At 41.9% G+C, this 20,656-nt stretch overlaps 1 protein-coding gene and 1 long non-coding RNA gene across 3 annotated transcripts; one reads left to right on the forward strand and one right to left on the reverse strand.

Annotated features, from left to right (window-relative positions):
- Positions 1-8,907: 8,907 nt before the first annotated feature.
- LOC137840818 (uncharacterized) lies at positions 8,908-20,418 on the reverse strand. 2 transcript variants are annotated; one of them, XR_011087898.1, is made up of 3 exons: positions 20,073-20,418; positions 18,002-18,038; positions 8,908-10,128 (listed from the first exon to the last, which is right to left on the reverse strand). It is a non-coding gene; the product is annotated as an uncharacterized lncRNA (long non-coding RNA). The 2 variants fall into 2 exon arrangements; XR_011087899.1 differs by having other exon boundaries at positions 18,002-18,041.
- drgx (dorsal root ganglia homeobox) lies at positions 11,806-17,765 on the forward strand. The gene is made up of 6 exons (XM_049735637.2): positions 11,806-12,067; positions 12,516-12,616; positions 13,550-13,651; positions 15,357-15,529; positions 15,817-15,929; positions 16,006-17,765. The coding sequence occupies exons 1-6, from the start codon at positions 12,010-12,012 to the stop codon at positions 16,341-16,343; spliced, it is 885 nt and encodes a 294-aa protein (XP_049591594.1). The 5' UTR covers positions 11,806-12,009; the 3' UTR covers positions 16,344-17,765.
- Positions 20,419-20,656: the final 238 nt, after the last annotated feature.

Raw genomic sequence — 20,656 nt, forward strand, 5'->3', positions numbered from 1 at the left:
TCTCCACGCTAACGGCTAACTTTATTGCATGAAGGGATGCGCCGTTATGCAACAACGGGGAGATTATACTTCTCTTTGGGTAATCTTGATTTTATAACACTTATAGTAGTTTTTAAATAACGTGTATGCATATATACGCCTAAATATTGTTTCCAACATAAAATACACAAGTCAAGTCGAGACACCTGATAGCCACTCAGCCGCTGTCAGAACAGCAGAGCGTCTTTAAAAGTGACTTTGTTCTTCATGTCGCAATATTTTATAGAGCTAGTCTAAAACAGTAAACAAAGTCATATTGATTCTTTTGGATTTTGATCACAATCACTTTCAATAGTTTATTCTTACACTGAGTGCCAAAAGTCCCAATAATCGTGAGCAGCGGGTGGGGGGGCCCCATTTCAACCCCTTACACTGAGTGCCAAGCAGGGAAGAAATGGGTACCATTGTTATAGTCACTGGTATGACTCGGCAGGGGTTTGAACCCACAACCTCCCAATCTCAGGGCGGACACTCTCCTCTCAGGCCACTGAGCTGGTAAACACTTGTATCGTAGTATAACACTTATAGTCGTTTTTAAATAACATATATACCTATATACGCCTAAATATTGTTATCCAATATACCTACTGTAATTTCACATTAGATTGTTGGTTTGAAATTTGCTTTTAATATTATTATTTTTAATAAACATTTATGTTAAAACTTGTCTGGCGTCTTATTCCTTGTTTTTATATTCGCCAATTAAAACATAAAAATCAGACATTTGGTTAACTGCTTTATATGACAATATGTGTAGGTACACTACACGAGGTTAAAAAAAAAAGAGAATAAATAAATAAAAGGTTAATTGCACAACAAAAGCATTTCCTCGCCCCTGGGATCGAACCAAGCTCTTGCCGAGCAAGAGTCCGAATCACTAACCAGTGGGCTATTTCGACCGGCTGTCTACGATAGCTTGCACTGTTTTGTACGAGCGATGTGTATTCCAGTTCTCAAGTGAACTGAATCTTTAGAATCGGTTCACTCAAAATATTTGTTCAAAAGAATCGTTCACCAAATCGTTCACTACACTTTCTTATTTTTTTATTTTATATTATTTTTTTACCTCGTGTAGTGTACCAAAATATCCCATAATTACCTGCCTAAATAATTGTGACTAATTTAAAACTATTTTACTTGTTAATACCTACAAAATAACATATTCTAACCGGAGATTGCATTGACCTAATTTTCACATGGTCCTTGTTTACATTTTGCATTTGACACTGACAGCTGTCAAGTGCCATGTTAGGGCTCTTCTTGTGTCATTTTTATTTCTTATGGGTTTCCTTTTGTAAGTTTAAGTCAAAAGTCAAAGTCAGCTTTATTGTCAATTTCTCCACATGCCAAAGACACACAAAGAAACCGAAATTTCATTCCCACGGTGACAAGACATGGCCCACAACAGACAAACAAGTAAACAAGTATAACAACAGCGTGCTGAATAAATAACACAATAAATAAATAAATAAATAAATAAATAAATAAATAAGAGGTGCAAAAAAAGGAGCAAGTGCGCGTACAGCAGACATTCCAGAAAAAGCGCGACAGTGCCGCACGCTACGCAGAAGGGGGTAGCGAGTTCAGGGTCCTAACAGCCTGGAGAAAGAAGCTGTTGGTGGTGCGGGAGCGCAGGCTCCTGTACCTCTTCCCAGAGGGCAGAAGGTCAAACAAAGAGTGAGCCGGGTGACTCACATCTCTCGCAATCGAGGTTGCCTTGCGGGCGAGATGGGAGGTGTAAATGTCCTTCAGGGAGGGGAGCGAAGCACCAATAATCTTACCAGCCGTGTTCACTATGCGCTGCAGGGCCTTCAAGTTCTGTTCAGTGCAGTTACCACCCCAGACAGCAATGCAACTGGTGAGGACGCTCTCAACGGTGCCACGGTAGAATGTAGGTACTTAACTTTGGGTACTTCGAAAGTGTCATTTTAAATTGTACTTTGCTAGGTGTTCGTGTACACAACGTGTTGTGATGACATCTGCTGTGGAGTCTTCACTGATCTAGTCGCTTGTGAGCTGATCCATAAAACCATACATGTTCCTTTCCCTGAGGGCAAGGCTTCCATAGGGTAGTGGTTAGTGCTCTGGGCTTTCACCCCAGCCACCCGGGTTCGAATCTCAGTGGGACCCAAAAAATTTTATCATAGAAAATTTGCAACACAGTTGCTCGTGTCACCATATAACCATACACTTCCTTAGAGCTAGGGTTAGGTTTAAAGTTAGGGTTAGAGCTAGAATTAGTGTTAGGGTTAGAGGTAGGATAAGGGTTAGAGCTAGGGTTAGGGTTTGAGCTAGGGTTAGGGTTAGAGCTAGGGTTAGGGTTAGAGCTAGGGTTAGGGGTTAGGGTTAGAGTTAGTTTTTAGGGTTAGAGCTAGGGTTAGGGTTAGGGTAGGGTTAGGGTAAGTGTTAGGGCTTGAGTTAGGGTTAGAGCTAGGGTTAGGGTTAGAGCTAAGGTTAGGGTTAGAGCTAGGGTTAGAGTTAGGGTTAGAGCTAGGGTTAGGGGTTAGGGTTAGAGTTAGGGTTAGTGTTAGGGTTAGAGCTAGGGTTAGGGTTAGAGCTTGAGTTAGGGTTAGGGTTAGAGCTAGGGTTGGGGTTAGGGTTAGAGCTAGGGTTAGGGTAAGGGTTAGGGCTTGAGTTAGGGTTAGGGTTAGAGGTTAGGGTTAGAGCTAAGGTTAAGGTTAGGGTTAGAGGTAGGGTTAGAGTTAGGGTTAGAGCTAAGGTTAGGGTTAGAGCTAGGGTTAGGGTTAGAGCTAAGGTTGGGGTTAGGGCTAGGGTTAGAGTTAGTGTTAGGGTTAGAGCTAGGGTTGGGGTTAGGGTTAGAGCTATGGTTAGGGGTTAGGGTTACGGTTAGAGTTAGTGTTAGGGTTAGAGCTAGGGTTAGGGTTAGGGTAAGGGTTAGGGCTTGAGTTAGGGTTAGGGTTAGAGGTTAGGGTTAGGGTTAGAGCTAAGGTTAGGGTTAGAGCTAGGGTTAGAGCTAGGGTTAGGGGTTAGGGTTAGAGTTAGTGTTAGGGTTAGAGCTAGGGTTAGGGTTAGGGTAGGGTTAGGGTAAGGGTTAGGGCTTGAGTTAGGGTTAGAGCTAGGGTTAGAGCTAAGGTTAGGGTTAGAGCTAGGGTTAGAGTTAGGGTTAGAGGTAGGGTTAGGGGTTAGAGTTAGAGTTAGTGTTAGGGTTAGAGCTAGGGTTAGGGTAGGGTTAGGGTAAGGGTTAGGGCTTGAGTTAGGGTTAGAGCTAGGGTTAGGGTAAGAGCTAAGGTTAGGGTTAGAGCTAGGGTTAGAGTTAGGGTTAGAGCTAGGGTTAGGGGTTAGGGTTAGAGTTAGGGTTAGTGTTAGGGTTAGAGCTAGGGTTAGGGTTAGAGCTTGAGTTAGGGTTAGGGTTAGAGCTAGGGTTGGGGTTAGGGTTAGAGCTAGGGTTAGGGGTTAGGGTTAGAGTTAGTGTTAGGGTTAGAGCTAGGGTTAGGGTTAGGGTAGGGTTAGGGTAAGGGTTAGGGCTTGAGTTAGGGTTAGAGCTAGGGTTAGGGTTAGAGCTAAGGTTAGGGTTAGAGCTAGGGTTAGAGTTAGGGTTAGAGGTAGGGTTAGGGGTTAGAGTTAGGGTTAGTGTTAGGGTTAGAGCTAGGGTTAGAGCTTGAGTGAGGGTTAGGGTTAGAGCTAGGGTTAGGGTTAGAGCTAGGGTTAGGGGTTAGGGTTAGAGTTAGTGTTAGGGTTAGAGCTACGGTTAGGGTTAGGGTAGGGTTAGGGTAAGGGTTAGGGCTTGAGTTAGGGTTAGAGCTAGGGTTAGGGTTAGAGCTAAGGTTAGGGTTAGAGCTAGGGTTAGAGTTAGGGTTAGTGTTAGGGTTAGAGCTAGGGTTAGGGTTAGAGCTTGAGTTAGTGTTAGGGTTAGAGCTAGGGTTAGGGTTAGAGCTTGAGGTAGGGTTAGGGTTAGAGCTTGAGTTAGGGTTAGGGTTAGAGCTAGGGTTGGGGTTAGGGTTAGAGCTAGTGTTAGGGGTTAGGGTTAGAGTTAGTGTTAGGGTTAGAGCTAGGGTTAGGGTTAGGGTAAGGGTTAGGGCTTGAGTTAGGGTTAGAGGTTAGGGTTAGAGCTAAGGTTGGGGTTAGGGTTAGAGCTAGGGTTAGGGTAAGGGCTTGAGTTAGGGTTAGGGTTAGAGGTTAGGGTTAGAGGTTAGGGTTAGAGCTAAGGTTAAGGTTAGGGTTAGAGCTAGGGTTAGAGTTAGCGTTAGAGCTAGGGTTAGGGGTTAGGGTTAGGGTTAGAGTTAGTGTTAGGGTTAGAGCTAGGGTTAGGGTAGGGTTAGGGTAAGGGTTAGGGCTTGAGTTTGGGTTAGAGCTAGGGTTAGGGTTAGAGCTAAGGTTAGGGTTAGAGCTAGGGTTAAAGTTAGGGTTAGTGTTAGGGTTAGAGCTAGGGTTAGGGTTAGAGCTTGAGTTAGGGTTAGGGTTAGAGCTAGGGTTGGGGTTAGGGCTAGGGTTAGGGTTAGCTAGGGTTAGGGTTAGAGCTAGGGTTAGGGTTGGGGTTAGAGCTAGGATTAGGTTTAGAGCTAGGGTTTGGGTTAGAGCTAGGGTTAGGGTTAGAGCTAGGGTTACGGTTAGAGCTAGGGTTAGGGTTGGGGTTAGAGCTAGGGTTAGGGTTAGGGTTAACTAACACTAACCCTAACTCTAACCCTAACCCTAGCGCTAACCCTAACCCTAGCCCTAACCCCAACCCTAGATCTAACCCTAACTCAAGCTCTAATCCTAACCCTAGCTCTAACCCTAACTCTAACCCTAACTCTAACCCTAACCCCTAACCCTAACCCTACCCTAACCCTAACCCTAGGTCTAACCCTAACACTAACCCTAACCCCTAACCCTAGCTCTAACTCTAACGCTAGCTCTAACCCTAACCTTAACCTTAGCTCTAACCCTAACCCTAACCTCTAACCCTAACCCTAACTCAAGCCCTAACCCTAACCCTAACCCTAAACCTAGCTCTAACCCTAACACTAACCCTAACCCTAACCCCTAACCCTAGCTCTAACCCTAACTCTAACCCTAGCTCTAACCCTAACCTTAACCTTAACCTTAGCTCTAACCCTAACCTCTAACCCTAAACCTAACTCAAGCCCTAACCCTAGCTCTAACACTAACTCTAACCCCTAACCCCTAACCCCTAACCCTAGCTCTAACCCTAACCCCAACCCTAGCTCTAACCCTAACCCTAACTCAAGCTCTAACCCTAACCCTAACTCAAGCTCTAACCCTAGCTCTAACCCTAACCCTAACTCTAACCCTAACCCCTAACCCTAGCTCTAACCCTAACTCTAACCCTAGCTCTAACCCTAACCTTAGCTCTAACCCTAACCCTAGCTCTAACCCTAACTCAAGCCCTAACCCTTACCCTAACCCTACCCTAACCCTAACCCTAGCTCTAACCCTAACACTAACTCTAACCCTAACCCCTAACCCTAGCTCTAACCCTAACTCTAACCCTAGCTCTAACCCTAACCTTAGCTCTAACCGTACCCTAACCCTAACCCTAGGTCTAACCCTAACACTAACCCTAACCCTAACCCCTAACCCTAGCTCTAACTCTAACCCTAGCTCTAACCCTAACCTTAACCTTAGCTCTAACCGTAACCTCTAACCCTAACCCTAACTCAAGCCCTAACCCTTACCCTAACCCTAGCTCTAACCCTAACACTAACTCTAACCCTAACCCCTAACACTAGCTCTAACCCTAACCCCAACCCTAGCTCTAACCCTAACCATAACTCAAGCTCTAACCCTAACCCTACCTCAAGCTCTAACCCTAACCCTAGCTCTAACCCTAACACTAACTCAAGCTCTAACCCTAACCCTAGCTCTAACCCTAACACTAACCCTAACTCTAACCCCTAACCCTAGCTCTAACCCTAACTCTAACCCTAGCTCTAACCCTAACCTTAGCTCTAACCCTAACCCTAACCTCTAACCCTAACCCTAACTCAAGCCCTAACCCTTACCCTAACCCTAGCTCTAACCCTAACACTAACTCTAACCCTAACCCTAACCCCTAACCCTAGCTCTAACCCTAACCCCAACCCTAGCTCTAACCCTAACCCTAACTCAAGCTCTAACCCTAACCCTAGCTCTAACCCTAACACTAACCCTAACTCTAACCCTAACCCTAGCTCTAACCCTAACTCTAACCCTAGCTCTAACCCTAACCTTAGCTCTAACCCAAACTCTAACCCTAGCTCTAACCCTAACCTTAACCTTAGCTCTAACCCTAACCTCTAACCCTAACCCTAACCCTAACTCAAGCCCTAACCCTTACCCTAACCCTAGCTCTAACCCTAACACTAACTCTAACCCTAGCCCTAACCCCAACCTTAGCTCTAACCCTAACCCTAGCTCTAACCCTAACACTAACCCTAACCCTAACCCTTAACCCTAGCTCTAACCCTAACACTAACTCTAACCCTAACCCCCAACACTAGCTCTAACCCTAACCCCAACCCTAGCTCTAACCCTAACCCTAACTCAAGCTCTAACCCTAACCCTAGCTCTAACCCTAACACTAACCCTAACTCTAACCCTAACCCCTAACCCTAGCTCTAACCCTAACTCTAACCCTAGCTCTAACCCTAACCTTAGCTCTTACCCTAACCCTAGCTCTAACCCTAACTCAAGCCCTAACCCTTACCCTAACCCTACCCTAACCCTAGCTCTAACCCTAACACTAACTCTAACTCTAACCCCTAACCCTACCTCTAACCCTAACTCTAACCCTAGCTCTAACCCTAACCTTAGCTCTAACCCTAGCTCTAACCCTAACTCAAGCCCTAACCCTTACCCTAACCCTACCCTAACCCTAACCCTAGCTCTAACCCTAACACTAACTCTAACCCTAACCCCTAACCCTAGCTCTAACCCTAGCTCTAACCCTAACCTTAGCTCTAACCCTAACCCTAACCTCTAACCCTAACCCTAACTCAAGCCCTAACCCTTACCCTAACCCTAACCCTAGCTCTAACCCTAACACTAACTCTAACCGTAACCCTAACCCCTAACCATAGCTCTAACCCTAACCCCAACCCTAGCTCTAACCCTAACACTAACTCTAACCCTAGCCCTAACCCCAACCTTAGCTCTAACCCTAACCCTAGCTCTAACCCTAACCTTAGCTCTAACCCTAACTCTAACCCTACCTCTAACCCTAACCTTAACCTTAGCTCTAACCCTAACCTCTAACCCTAACCCTAACTCAAGCCCTAACCCTTACCCTAACCCTAGCTCTAACCCTAACCCCAACCCTAGCTCTAACCCTAACCCTAACTCAAGCTCTAACCCTAACCCTAGCTCTAACCCTAACACTAACCCTAACTCTAACCCTAACCCCTAACCCTAGCTCTAACCCTAACTCTAACCCTAGCTCTAACCCTAACCTTAGCTCTAACCCTAACCCTAGCTCTAACCCTAACTCAAGCCCTAACACTTACCCTAACCCTACCCTAACCCTAACCCTAGCTCTAACCCTAAAAACTAACTCTAACCCTAACCCCTAACCCTAGCTCTAACCCTAACCCTAGCTCTAACCCTAACCCTAGCTCAAACCCTAACCCTAGCTCTAACCCTTATCCTACCTCTAACCCTAACACTAATTCTAGCTCTAACCCTAACTTTAAACCTAACCCTAGCTCTAAGGAAGTGTATGGTTATATGGTGACACGAGCAACTGTGTTGCAAATTTTCTATGATAAAATTTTTTGGGTCCCACTGAGATTCGAACCCGGGTGGCTGGGGTGAAAGCCCAGAGCACTAACCACTACCCTATGGAAGCCTTGCCCTCAGGGAAAGGAACATGTATGGTTTTATGGATCAGCTCACAAGCGACTAGATCAGTGAAGACTCCACAGCAGATGTCATCACAACACGTTGTGTACACGAACACCTAGCAAAGTACAATTTAAAATGACACTTTCGAAGTACCCAAAGTTAAGTACCTACATTCTACCGTGGCACCGTTGAGAGCGTCCTCACCAGTTGCATTGCTGTCTGGGGTGGTAACTGCACTGAACAGAACTTGAAGGCCCTGCAGCGCATAGTGAACACGGCTGGTAAGATTATTGGTGCTTCGCTCCCCTCCCTGAAGGACATTTACACCTCCCATCTCGCCCGCAAGGCAACCTCGATTGCGAGAGATGTGAGTCACCCGGCTCACTCTTTGTTTGACCTTCTGCCCTCTGGGAAGAGGTACAGGAGCCTGCGCTCCCGCACCACCAACAGCTTCTTTCTCCAGGCTGTTAGGACCCTGAACTCGCTACCCCCTTCTGCGTAGCGTGCGGCACTGTCGCGCTTTTTCTGGAATGTCTGCTGTACGCGCACTTGCTCCTTTTTTTGCACCTCTTATTTATTTATTTATTTATTTATTTATTTATTTATTGTGTTATTTATTCAGCACGCTGTTGTTATACTTGTTTACTTGTTTGTCTGTTGTGGGCCATGTCTTGTCACCGTGGGAATGAAATTTCGGTTTCTTTGTGTGTCTTTGGCATGTGGAGAAATTGACAATAAAGCTGACTTTGACTTTTGACTTAAACTTACAAAAGGAAACCCATAAGAAATAAAAATGACACAAGAAGAGCCCTAACATGGCACTTGACAGCTGTCAGTGTCAAATGCAAAATGTAAACAAGGACCATGTGAAAATTAGGTCAATGCAATCTCCGGTTAGAATATGTTATTTTGTAGGTATTAACAAGTAAAATAGTTTTAAATTAGTCACAATTATTTAGGCAGGTAATTATGGGATATTTTGGTACACTACACGAGGTAAAAAAATAATATAAAATAAAAAAATAAGAAAGTGTAGTGAACGATTTGGTGAACGATTCTTTTGAACAAATATTTTGAGTGAACCGATTCTAAAGATTCAGTTCACTTGAGAACTGGAATACACATCGCTCGTACAAAACAGTGCAAGCTATCGTAGACAGCCGGTCGAAATAGCCCACTGGTTAGTGATTCGGACTCTTGCTCGGCAAGAGCTTGGTTCGATCCCAGGGGCGAGGAAATGCTTTTGTTGTGCAATTAACCTTTTATTTATTTATTCTCTTTTTTTTTTAACCTCGTGTAGTGTACCTACACATATTGTCATATAAAGCAGTTAACCAAATGTCTGATTTTTATGTTTTAATTGGCGAATATAAAAACAAGGAATAAGACGCCAGACAAGTTTTAACATAAATGTTTATTAAAAATAATAATATTAAAAGCAAATTTCAAACCAACAATCTAATGTGAAATTACAGTAGGTATATTGGATAACAATATTTAGGCGTATATAGGTATATATGTTATTTAAAAACGACTATAAGTGTTATACTACGATACAAGTGTTTACCAGCTCAGTGGCCTGAGAGGAGAGTGTCCGCCCTGAGATTGGGAGGTTGTGGGTTCAAACCCCTGCCGAGTCATACCAGTGACTATAACAATGGTACCCATTTCTTCCCTGCTTGGCACTCAGTGTAAGGGGTTGAAATGGGGCCCCCCCACCCGCTGCTCACGATTATTGGGACTTTTGGCACTCAGTGTAAGAATAAACTATTGAAAGTGATTGTGATCAAAATCCAAAAGAATCAATATGACTTTGTTTACTGTTTTAGACTAGCTCTATAAAATATTGCGACATGAAGAACAAAGTCACTTTTAAAGACGCTCTGCTGTTCTGACAGCGGCTGAGTGGCTATCAGGTGTCTCGACTTGACTTGTGTATTTTATGTTGGAAACAATATTTAGGCGTATATATGCATACACGTTATTTAAAAACTACTATAAGTGTTATAAAATCAAGATTACCCAAAGAGAAGTATAATCTCCCCGTTGTTGCATAACGGCGCATCCCTTCATGCAATAAAGTTAGCCGTTAGCGTGGAGAAAACGTGCATAAAAGAAGTGGTGTTTCAGTGAGTGGTTCTTTCTTTCCTTGGCAAATCGTAAATCTACATTCTGGCTTGCATAGTTCACGCCAGGAGGGAGACGCAACACGTTCACTGACTGATCCGTGGGTGCACGGGAAGGCAGTTGACCCATTCACGAACGGGAAAGTCAGGATTCCTTCCCTCACTGATCCGCTCTCGCGATGAACTGGAAATGCAAATCACTCACTCAATGACTCGTTCACTCACAGTTCCGTTCAGTTGTTGAACGGGAAATGCAATTCACGACTCGTTTGTGAACAGGAAGTTATGTCATTTTCTTCTTCGTTTTGATTTACGGCGAGGTGGCACCAGCTTTAACGCGCATTACCGGCACCTACTGGCTGAAGTCATATGAATTGAAAAAAGTACGAATCACTTTAGGAAGTGATTCGTTCACTGAAAAGAAATCGTTCTTTTGAACGAATCGTTCACTTACGAGCCAACATTACCAGCAATACGCACATAAACTGAGTCTGTGCCGATGCCACAACATGAAATCTCAAGATTCTCCGATTTGACTAACGTGACTAACGTGTCCAACGGCTCCATAGTACCAAAACAAACCAAGTTCTTGAGTTGTGAAGAGCCAGTAATGAAAGTCTACAGTGCATATGCGCCAGCAACCTATATTGTTTTTCATTTTTCTGCACAGCAGGAGGTACAGCCAATATTTCACACTTTTTAATTAGAATTTATGAATAAAGACAGACCTTACGCATTTTAAGTTGTTACTTGTTTATGTTTTGTATGGAGTGAAATATTTTTTTAAAAAAGGAGCGCGAGTGGGATGAGCTCCACATTCACTTGAGGCCTTCTCAAGTCTTCCCGAGCAAATATTGGGCTAAAGTTATTTGATTTCAATTTTCTGCACGCACCTCGCCATGCAGGTCATAATAACAACTTTATTTTCAGCGGTGCATAAATTAATTACGCGCATTTAATAACTAAAATATCATTATATTCCCCCTTTAATAACATAAACGCCGCACGCCGGGGAAAGCCTTAATAGCGCGGGGCCGTGTAACTGGCCATTATCCGCCTGTAATGATATTACAGAACCAATTACGCGCCATTAGAAGGGATTTGGTGCACTTTATGTGCTTTGCGTTCCTCTTGGAAATTTCTGCAGCCTCATTTTGCGCGCTCCTCGCAAAAGGCGCGCGGGCGTCGTCCCGCATGTGCTTTAAAACTAATTGAAAGGCTCCCGCAGCACGTCATTCATCTCGGCCCGCCTAATAAATCGCGGGACCCCTTGCTGTGAACAAAATCAAAAATTTGGCCTTGCGAGTGTTGCGGAAGCGCAAGCCCTAGTAAAGTGGACCCTTAACACACCCCCGATGTGCAATTAACACCCCAAAAAAACTCGCTGCTTTTTTCTTTTTTAATATATGAAAGAAATCAAAATAAGTTCCGTTGGCATGTGCGCGTGTTTATGGTTTGGGAATAAGCGTGTTCTGCACTTTGGCTCTCGTGCGCACACACACACACACACGCACACACAAGGAGCGGCGAGCGAGACAAACATAATCCGATTAGGAGCAATTAGCCGTGAGATTGTGCGACACCATCTGAAAGCCTTCTAGGGGTCTGCTACCCTCGGCCCGTGGGCCATAGGCGGCCCGCCAAGCAAGTCTAAAAGAAAAAAAAACTATTACTAAAACACACAAATGCACATCATTTATAATAACAATTTGTTTTTATTATCTAATCATTTTAGTACGCCCCCGAGAATTTTCAACGTCCCGAAAAATTTGACATCTGGACACTCCCAGAGGTGTGTGTGTTTGTGTTCATTAGTGAGTGTGCGTGTGTGTGTCAGAGAAAGAGACAGAGGCGGGGGGGACAAGTGGACCCTCCCAGTCAGAGTCAAAGCTTTCTTCCCTCCAGAGCATCTCTCTCTCTTTTACGCACATACACACACACCGCACAGCAGTTTTGAGAGGATGCTCCTGCAGCGCACTTGGCAACTTTGACGTCTATGCTTTGTGTGTTGCGAGCGCAGGGAGGATTTTTGCTCGCTTGATTGTGAAGTGAAACTCTTGGCAGGATGTTTTACTTCCACTGTCCTCCGCAACTCGATGCTGAGTGCTGTCGGTCGAATACATGTAAGAACTTGTGCATGCTTTTTAGAAAATAATTTCTATGTCTCTCTCTGAGTATATGTTTAGTGCACTGATGTGACTTTATGTGCATTTTACTGTACGTTTTTGCATGATTTGTGCTCGAGGTAGACAATGAATGAGGACTTTACACTTAAATGTTGGTGATTGGGCCCCCTGGGGGCAGCTTTCTTTATGGGGCGGGGGTTCTTTCACAGGGACAGATGTTGGTTGGCTGTCATAAAAGTCATCCGTGGCTCCCAAACAATGTCAATGTTTCATTTTAAAGGCCAAAGTCAAGATTGTATTATTTTATTATTTTTCACTCGGATTTCTTTACCAAAGAAAAAAGAAATAAGTATAGACGAGGAACCGATATTTGTGTTTTAATTTACAAAATTAAAAACTAAGTGTGTAATTTACAAAGTGAATAAATGTCAAATGTACTTTTCAGTGAATTCGAGCACTTTTTCCAACCACGCCCCAGCTGACTTTGACGATGGCTTCCTGCGTAGGAAACAACGAAGGAATAGGACCACGTTCACTTTGCAACAGGTAGGCTACATTATTATTACCCATTTTGAACAGTGTATAGTCATTTGATTTAGAAAAAAACACAAAAACGTCTGAAAATGTGTACAAATACATATATTATTTTTTCAACATGAAATTCCAAGCGTGCTGTTTATTTGATATAAAGTAGTTTATTTCATTATTTTTTATTTTTTATTTTTATTTTATTGAAATACCTTTTTTACTTCACTTTTGTTTGTTTGATTCACCTTGTTGATGGTGTGTGTTGTGTTTTCACAATTGTTTACATTGTCAAATTGTCACTGTAACCTGCTCGTTTGTGGTGGAGATCTTAAAAATGAAAATCCTGAAAAAAAATATATATAATATATAATAATATATATATAATAATATATATGTATATACACTATATATATATATAACATTAATTATTCCAAACTTGTCAGAAAGTTGTTTATTATGTGTAAAGTCAACTCGGGGCACCTGTAACTGGAAGTAAAATGCTTCATTATCTTAAAAAGAAGTTTCATATAAACTTTCAAATGACTTTATATGACTATTATGTATTTATACTATATGTCTTATATGTCTTTATATTTCCATGTGTGTGTGAGTGTGTGCGTGCGTGTGTGTGTGTGTGTGTGTGTGAGTGTGTGCGTGTGCGTGTGTGTGCGTGTGTGTGTGTGTGTGTGTGTGTGTGTGTGTGCGTGTGCGTGTGTGTGTGTGTGTGTAGTATATCCGTTTTTATTATGTATAATATCAAAACCTTGTTAAATATTGATTAAAGATTTTTTAATCCATAGGAATGAATTCAAAATATGGTTCAAAATAATATGAAAATAACATGTACCATATTTTCATGTATTTCTTTTGCATTTATGTACCTATTATTCTTAGTATATTTTTATTTTAAAAAGTATTGAAATAATTTACTGTTTGTGTATTCATGTGTAGCTGGAAGCTTTGGAGGCGGTCTTTGCACAGACTCACTACCCAGATGTGTTCACACGCGAGGAGTTGGCCATGAAGATCAACTTGACCGAGGCCAGGGTGCAGGTGGGTCTCGGCCTCCATTGCATAATTAGCCACACTTTAATGCAATAAGGGTCCTAACATTAATTCATCATATATAATGAGCAGCCTTAATATCACTCTGTAATTTGTTAATTTTCAAGGCAAACATCATCACGTCATAATGATCATGTTACGTCACTTCCTGCTTTTTGCACGTAATTATGAGGAACATAATGGTTGGGGTCATCCCATATAGCTTCAGGACCGATAATGGAATCCAGCATTGTAAATCAGGAAGCGTCAACAAATTATTCCCCCTAATCCGATTATCATATTGCTATTATTCAATCTGTGCGAGCAGGGATATTAAAGTTGCATCATTATTAGAAAATAAATGTCATTTCTGTTGCAGTGTTGTCCCCCATCTCTCCTTCCATCCTCCCTCCCATTTTTTTGTAGAGTGTCAATGGGCCTCCCCCGCATTAAGAGCACCCTGCAAATGGAGATGAATGGAGCAATTATAGGCCATTGAGAGAGTGGGGGGGGGGGTGGTTGGCGTTGGGGGGGCTTGACTTGTAGCAGGAAGGTGCAGGGGTGAGATAAGTCCGTCGGCTGCATTGTTGTCCCGTCTGCATGTTTGCTCGGCCTTGTTGACATGACACAATGGAGAGGTAACCTCCATTCATTGGCACGGCATGATTAATGCTCGCTCAAATGTGCTCCTAATCGAATGTGATGTTGTCAAACAATCCCTAAATGGGCAAATAAACGACTTCATGGCCGCCTCTCTCGGGCTGCACAACTGTCAGCGGGAAGTCATTAAAATATGATAATGAAAAATGGCTCAATTAAATGTTCTTATAGGCTCTGACCTTCATTGGATTAAGACGCTGCCATGACTTGTTCTCACACATGCTTGCTACAACTTTTGCACCATGACTGTACATGCTACAACTTGACATATATGATGTATGTGACACACTATACTCATACAGCTACTACAAAAGAAATGACATATTTGACATAACATAGACAGTACGACGAGTATCTCATGTCTCGTTGGTTGTTGTCAAGATTAGTATGTATGTCCACTCTGTCGTAGTAAAATATCTTTTAATTAAAAAACAAAAGAACTTCAGAAATTTGAAATGCATTTGTCAAACACTACAAAATCACTTTGCTAACTCTATGTTGCAAGGTAAAGGTCCACCATGTGCTCATCAGATGCTAATTATTCGCCAGAAATGTCATTGTTACATAATATTTACTATATTTAACAGACACTAAATTGCTTAAATTTGACACGCATGAGCAATGGACTAAATAACTTTTATTTGATTTACTCACATACTACACTAAATTATGTTATACTCTATAATGCATATTATTCGCAGTATAGTATTTGACATAACTATATCAATCATATTTGGCATATAGACAGTACACAACATTACGTACTTGTGACAGACTACTACCAGACTACTCACATGCTATATTTATAGTGTACTTTAATTCAGAACCTCCTAAGCATATATTGTACGCACTGCGTTTTCTAGTAGTATTCATGGTTAGATGATGACTGAATAATTAATCAATGGTTTTAGTATTTATTTATTATTTTTTTATTGGTGTGTTCCTGTGGTCTAATGTCTAACAAACCATAGGTTCACCAACCCTGTGGACATGTGCACCGTACAGTCATTGAAATGTTTGCATGATCATTTTTTTCTGATTTGCGTCACTGCAGGTTTGGTTTCAAAACCGCCGGGCCAAGTGGAGAAAAACGGAACGAGGCAGCGCGGATTCGGAAGGAGGCAAAGAGCAGCTGAGCGAGGCCGCTCCTCCAGCGCGCGGCATCAATTCTCAGTCGCCGGTGGAGCCGAGCCGGAAACATAAAGAACCGCTGGATATGCAGCAGAGGTGGGATCAAAACACGATACCAAAAGCTTATTGTTTCGTTTAAGAACAAAACATTTTGTTTGATATTCATGCTTTCTATAATGGTGACTGAGTTGGTCTGTACTGAGTAAGTCAGGTACCAAAGGCCACTGCAACTCGAAAAACAATGCTTGAAGGATGAATTTAAACTAAGATTTCACATTAATAATGAGGTTGAGAAATTACTAAATACCACTTTTTTTAAAAATAAACTAATTCAATATGTTGTATATGTTATCTAGAGCTTCAAGCGTCTTTGTTTTGCTCAGTATGAACAGGTCGGTGGGTCCCGGTGGTCCCTTCTTCCCATCGTGTCTACCAGGGACCCTCCTCAACTCTGCCACTTATGCTCAAGCCCTCTCTCAGGTGGCCACTTTGAAAGGTGATCCTCATCTCTACACGGAGAATGATGATTCTTATCGTCACCATTTTACAATGTTGAATGTGTTGCCTTTCAGGTAACGCTTTGTGTTCCTGCTGTGTCTCGGACCCTATGGGCTTGTCCTTCCTGCCTCCCTATGGTTGCCAAGGCAACCGCACAGCCAGCGTAGCCGCCCTCCGCATGAAGGCCCGCGAGCACTCTGAGGCCGTGCTACAGTCGGCCAACCTGCTCGGTGGCGCCGCCACCTCGTCTGGGCCAGGCATGGTGAGGCCCCCCGCGGGCGTTCCTACCCAGGCGGAAGCGGGAGGGACGAGAGGCGGGGATGCCTCCAGCCCTAACCTGACCTCTAAGGTGCTTGGGGGCGGCCCTGAGAAGCAACTTCACTGCTCCAAAGACGGTGCGGAGAAGAAGTGAGCATGTGGACGCTTGTGTGACACTGAGGGCTCGTCGAAGCACAACAATGGAGTGAGCACGAGATTTATTTTATTTATTTGACTGTTTTGAATTGTTAATACTGTTTATGGGGGACTTGTTGACCTCACAAAAGCACACATTTGGATCTGTTTTTCTGCACTCTTTGATGGACAAATGTAGTTAAATCCAATATGATTCATACACTGGACACATTTTTAAGTTGAAATGTTAGTGCTGTAAATTATATGAAAAGCGGTAAAAGTTTGTTACATTGGTTATTTTTATTTCTTCATTCATATTTACATTTTAACATGTCCCAAATTATTCAGACCCTTTTAAGAATCATACTTAGACCCCCATTTTTTTCTCCATTGTAATTACTAGCACAATTGGTTATTTAGATAATTCTTAATTAATTGTTAATACAAGTATTTATAATACTTACTTATTGTATAAATTATTTTTAAATTATGGACAAAGTTCATTTTGGACTAGACTTTAAACAATAAAACAAAACAAAAACATGTCCTACAGCCTTTTAACATTTGTTATTGTTATCATTTCCAGGGAACAAATACATCACTAATATCTAAATGAACAAAATGCACGCATGTATGAATCATTTGGAGTTTAACTGTGCAGTAGATATAAAAAAAATCTACACACCCCTCCCTGTTCAAATGCATTTTTGTTTTGTGATATAAAAGAACAGACAGGGTTAATAATTTTAGAATCTTTTCCACCATTAATATGCATGACATGTACCCTATACAACTCAATTGTTTTTTTTTTTATCAAGAGGAAAAATTGAACTGGGAAGATGTGCTTGGATAAGTGTGCACACCCTGTTCTAACTGGGGATGTGCTTGTGTTCAGAATTAACAATCATATTCAAAGTCATTTGAACAGGGGTGTGTAGACTTTTTGTATCAGCCCTGTGTGTTACTCCCAGTAATACCTAATGGATAATGTGAATATGTCACTTCGGTGGGCTATGCTTACTTATTGTGAATGTTGATGCATGTAAAGAGTAACCTAATGGCAGTGCTCTGCTGCATTTTTTTTCTGTGTTTCCAAAAATCAATCATCGTTGATCTTGAAGTGAAAGTGCACTTTAACCTAATAATATAAAATCAGCCATCATCAGTGGAAGTGTGTGCGTGTTCCAGTCGAGGGGAGTTTCTCTTTTGTTAGCACGATTACCGACAGACAGACAGTGAACACAGCGCCGCTGCTGTTGTGACATGTTCTTTAAAACAATTAAACATGTAGTCGCTCATGTTGCTCTCGCTGCAGCCATCTGTTCTTATCCATTATTTAGCAGCTCCTCTTTAAAGCCAGGAGAGCATCGCACTGATGTTTATCATTCATTTACTTTGAGGAATCTTCTTCTTGCCTCTTAATAAAGCCCATTAAATGTGATCATCCCCGTGTATTTGTGGTCCATTTGAAGAAGATGACGTCTCATCACAATCAGTATATACTGTATTAATTAATATTATTATTTGATCACTTCCTCCCTCCAATGATGCAACATCAGCTGACAACACAACCCATCCTGGAGGATTTTCAGGAAATGACTTTTGATAAGTCAATAACACAATTAAGTCAACTGCACACACATTATCATGAATAATTGATGACAAATTATGTATTACCGTGAAGTAGAGCTTCAATAATTGATGAAGTGACACCCTGCTGAGACAAGAAGAGAGATCATGTCAGAAGTATAGTCACATTGTAGACCATTTTATGTGCATATTTTATATGCATATACTAATAAAGCCCGTCATTCGATTGTGTGTAATTGCTTTTCTTTAAAACAAGAATATTCAACAATAAGAAAGATTCTAAGCTTCACTATATAATGTCTTTGTCATGCTCATTTAATTTACGAAAAAAATCATTTCTATACATGGTCTTTTTTTTTTCAGAAAAATCCTTAATATACATGGTCAATAAGAAACAATGAGAAAATACCAATATTTTATACACACACATATATATATATACATATGTATGATAGCTACACATAAATATGCCAATTATATCAACCAAAGCATGCATGAAGTGTCAAGGAGAGTGGCATGGCAGCTAATATCCTGACACAAATGGAAAAAAAAACAAGCACCAATCTGTGCACCACAATAAAATCCAGTTTTCACAAAAGATGTGCAAAAACACATTACGGCCTCCCAAAATTGAATACAGTTGTAGAATTGAATGATTACAAGCCAAAACAAAGCACGCTGTAGTTCTAATGACTCCGATCATCATTAAGTTCTGCGCATAATTCTCGGCTTTAATATTTCATAAACAAGTCAAGTTGGTGTTGACATTCAGCGGCAGCATGTGGCATCATTGATGATTGTACAATTCGTTGTGTGTTGCATTGTTATATCAAATTAGCTGGAGAGGAGCCAGAAAAGCAGACAAACATGGGGAAAATGTGGCTGATAGAAGCTCTTACATTGCTGTTAATGGCCTTCTTTTGTTGCAGTAATGAAATATTTTTGCAGACATGTGGTCAAATGTGTTGTGAAACCACACACACACACACACACACACATACACGCACACACACACATATACACACACTACCTGAACCGACACGGGTTCCTAAAGTGACTCCCATTTGAGGGCCCGCAAACAGCCGAACCCCCAACCCTAACCCTATTGCTTACCTTAACCACCTACCCTAACCCCATCCCTCACCCCAACCCTAACCCAAACCCTTATCCCCAAACCTAACCCCAAAATCCTCACCTTGATCCATAACCCCAACCCCCATCCTTAACCCCCAACCCTAACCCTATTCCTAACCTTAACCACAAGCCCTACTTCTAATCCTAACCCCAACCTGTCACCCCAACCCTAACCCCAAACCCTCCCCAAGCCTCTCTTCCTAATCCTAACCCCAACCACAAGGCCCAACACTGACCATAACCCTTCAATCAATTCAAATTAAATGTGCAGTTACACCTGGATTTACAAATAGTGAGTCTTTTATTGTAATTTTTCCACTAGAGGGAACTAGTGTGCAAGACTCTTCTTCCTCCAGCTCCCACAAAGCAAGTTAAAGAATATATGCAATATTATGGAATATATTAATTATGTCTTTATTATTACAATGATCTTTTCCCCCAAGATATTACTGATATCATGTATTATAATAATGTATTATGATGATAACACCAAGAATATTATACTGTATATCAAAAGACAATACCATGAATACAATATGTCATTTAAATAAAACTGAAGCATATAGAATAATAGATACTGTATGTCCACTTGTTTCTCAAGTTTACATAGAGGTGAACTATAAATAAATAAATAAGTTCTTTGTCAGTTAAACAGTTGCCTGAGTTTGTAAATCAATTGGCCAACAATGCCAGTGATCTCATTAAAAAGGTTTCTGGGAAAGAAATGATGGATGCCTTTTTGTGACTCATCTCAGTTTTTCTGCTGTAAATTGCTGATGACATTCTGACATGCTAAGTACAGTGGCCTCTTCCTATTGCAAGCCCCCCAAAGGCAAGGCACTGTTGATGAACTATTCGGTACCACCTTCCATCATAAAAAAATAAGGACAGCATGTTCAAGAAAACCAATTCTTATTGAACCAGGAAACACCCGTTGTGAATTTTGCTGTTTAGCTCCTCATTAGAAGACAGTAAGTTGAGTAAAATATATAGAAAAAAAGTTTTTCAAATCAATTTGACTTACAAAGGTCGTATTTTGAAAATCAATTGTGGTGGTGTCTTAAGACTAAAACCCCGAACAGTCACCATCCAAATACTTGAGGACTCCAGTCCATGTAGTAGTAAATGTGCAGCGTGTGGCCCAGCCAGCCCATGTGTGTGTGTCTATCACGCCGCCACGCCGGCCATGCACCCGCCAAGAATCCCAGGAAACAATCTGCTGCTGCAATCTCCTATTATAGCAGCAGGCTGTGGGAGGGCACAGACCCGCGGCCGCCCACCTTACTCCCTCATGGCCTTTTGAGCTCGAGAGGGGTGAGAGAAGCTGTAGTTGGGTAGATTAGCCCATGCTAAGGTCTACTGGAAAATGGACTGAGCTCTGTTGAGTTCTTTTGAGCAGCAGTTTGCCACTTGTTGACACTCAATGTAAGTGTGAAGCCATTTATGTTACGAAGCTAGAAGCCCACAGAAAAAGTCACAAAATGTAATTAATCTTTTTAAATCCTATTTTTCCATAAATGTATATCCACAGTAAATATTTCCCAGTGTGCCTAAAGCTCATTCCTGAGTGAGCTGTCCTCATTTAAAAATAGTTGCAAGGCTGTTTGT

This window comes from Syngnathus scovelli, chromosome 12 (assembly GCF_024217435.2).
Source record: "Syngnathus scovelli strain Florida chromosome 12, RoL_Ssco_1.2, whole genome shotgun sequence".
NCBI classification, from domain to species: domain Eukaryota; kingdom Metazoa; phylum Chordata; class Actinopteri; order Syngnathiformes; family Syngnathidae; genus Syngnathus; species Syngnathus scovelli.

What these genes read in the sequence shown, in the direction of transcription:
- drgx (XM_049735637.2), top strand. Translation starts at nt 12,010, where the DNA reads ATGTTTTACTTCCACTGTCCTCCGCAACTCGATGCTGAGTGCTGTCGG. An exon ending in GTGCTGTCGGTCGAATACAT is followed by an intron (nt 12,068 to 12,515) that starts GTAAGAACTTGT and finishes TGTACTTTTCAG; the next exon opens with TGAATTCGAGCACTTTTTCC. An exon ending in CCACGTTCACTTTGCAACAG is followed by an intron (nt 12,617 to 13,549) that starts GTAGGCTACATT and finishes ATTCATGTGTAG; the next exon opens with CTGGAAGCTTTGGAGGCGGT.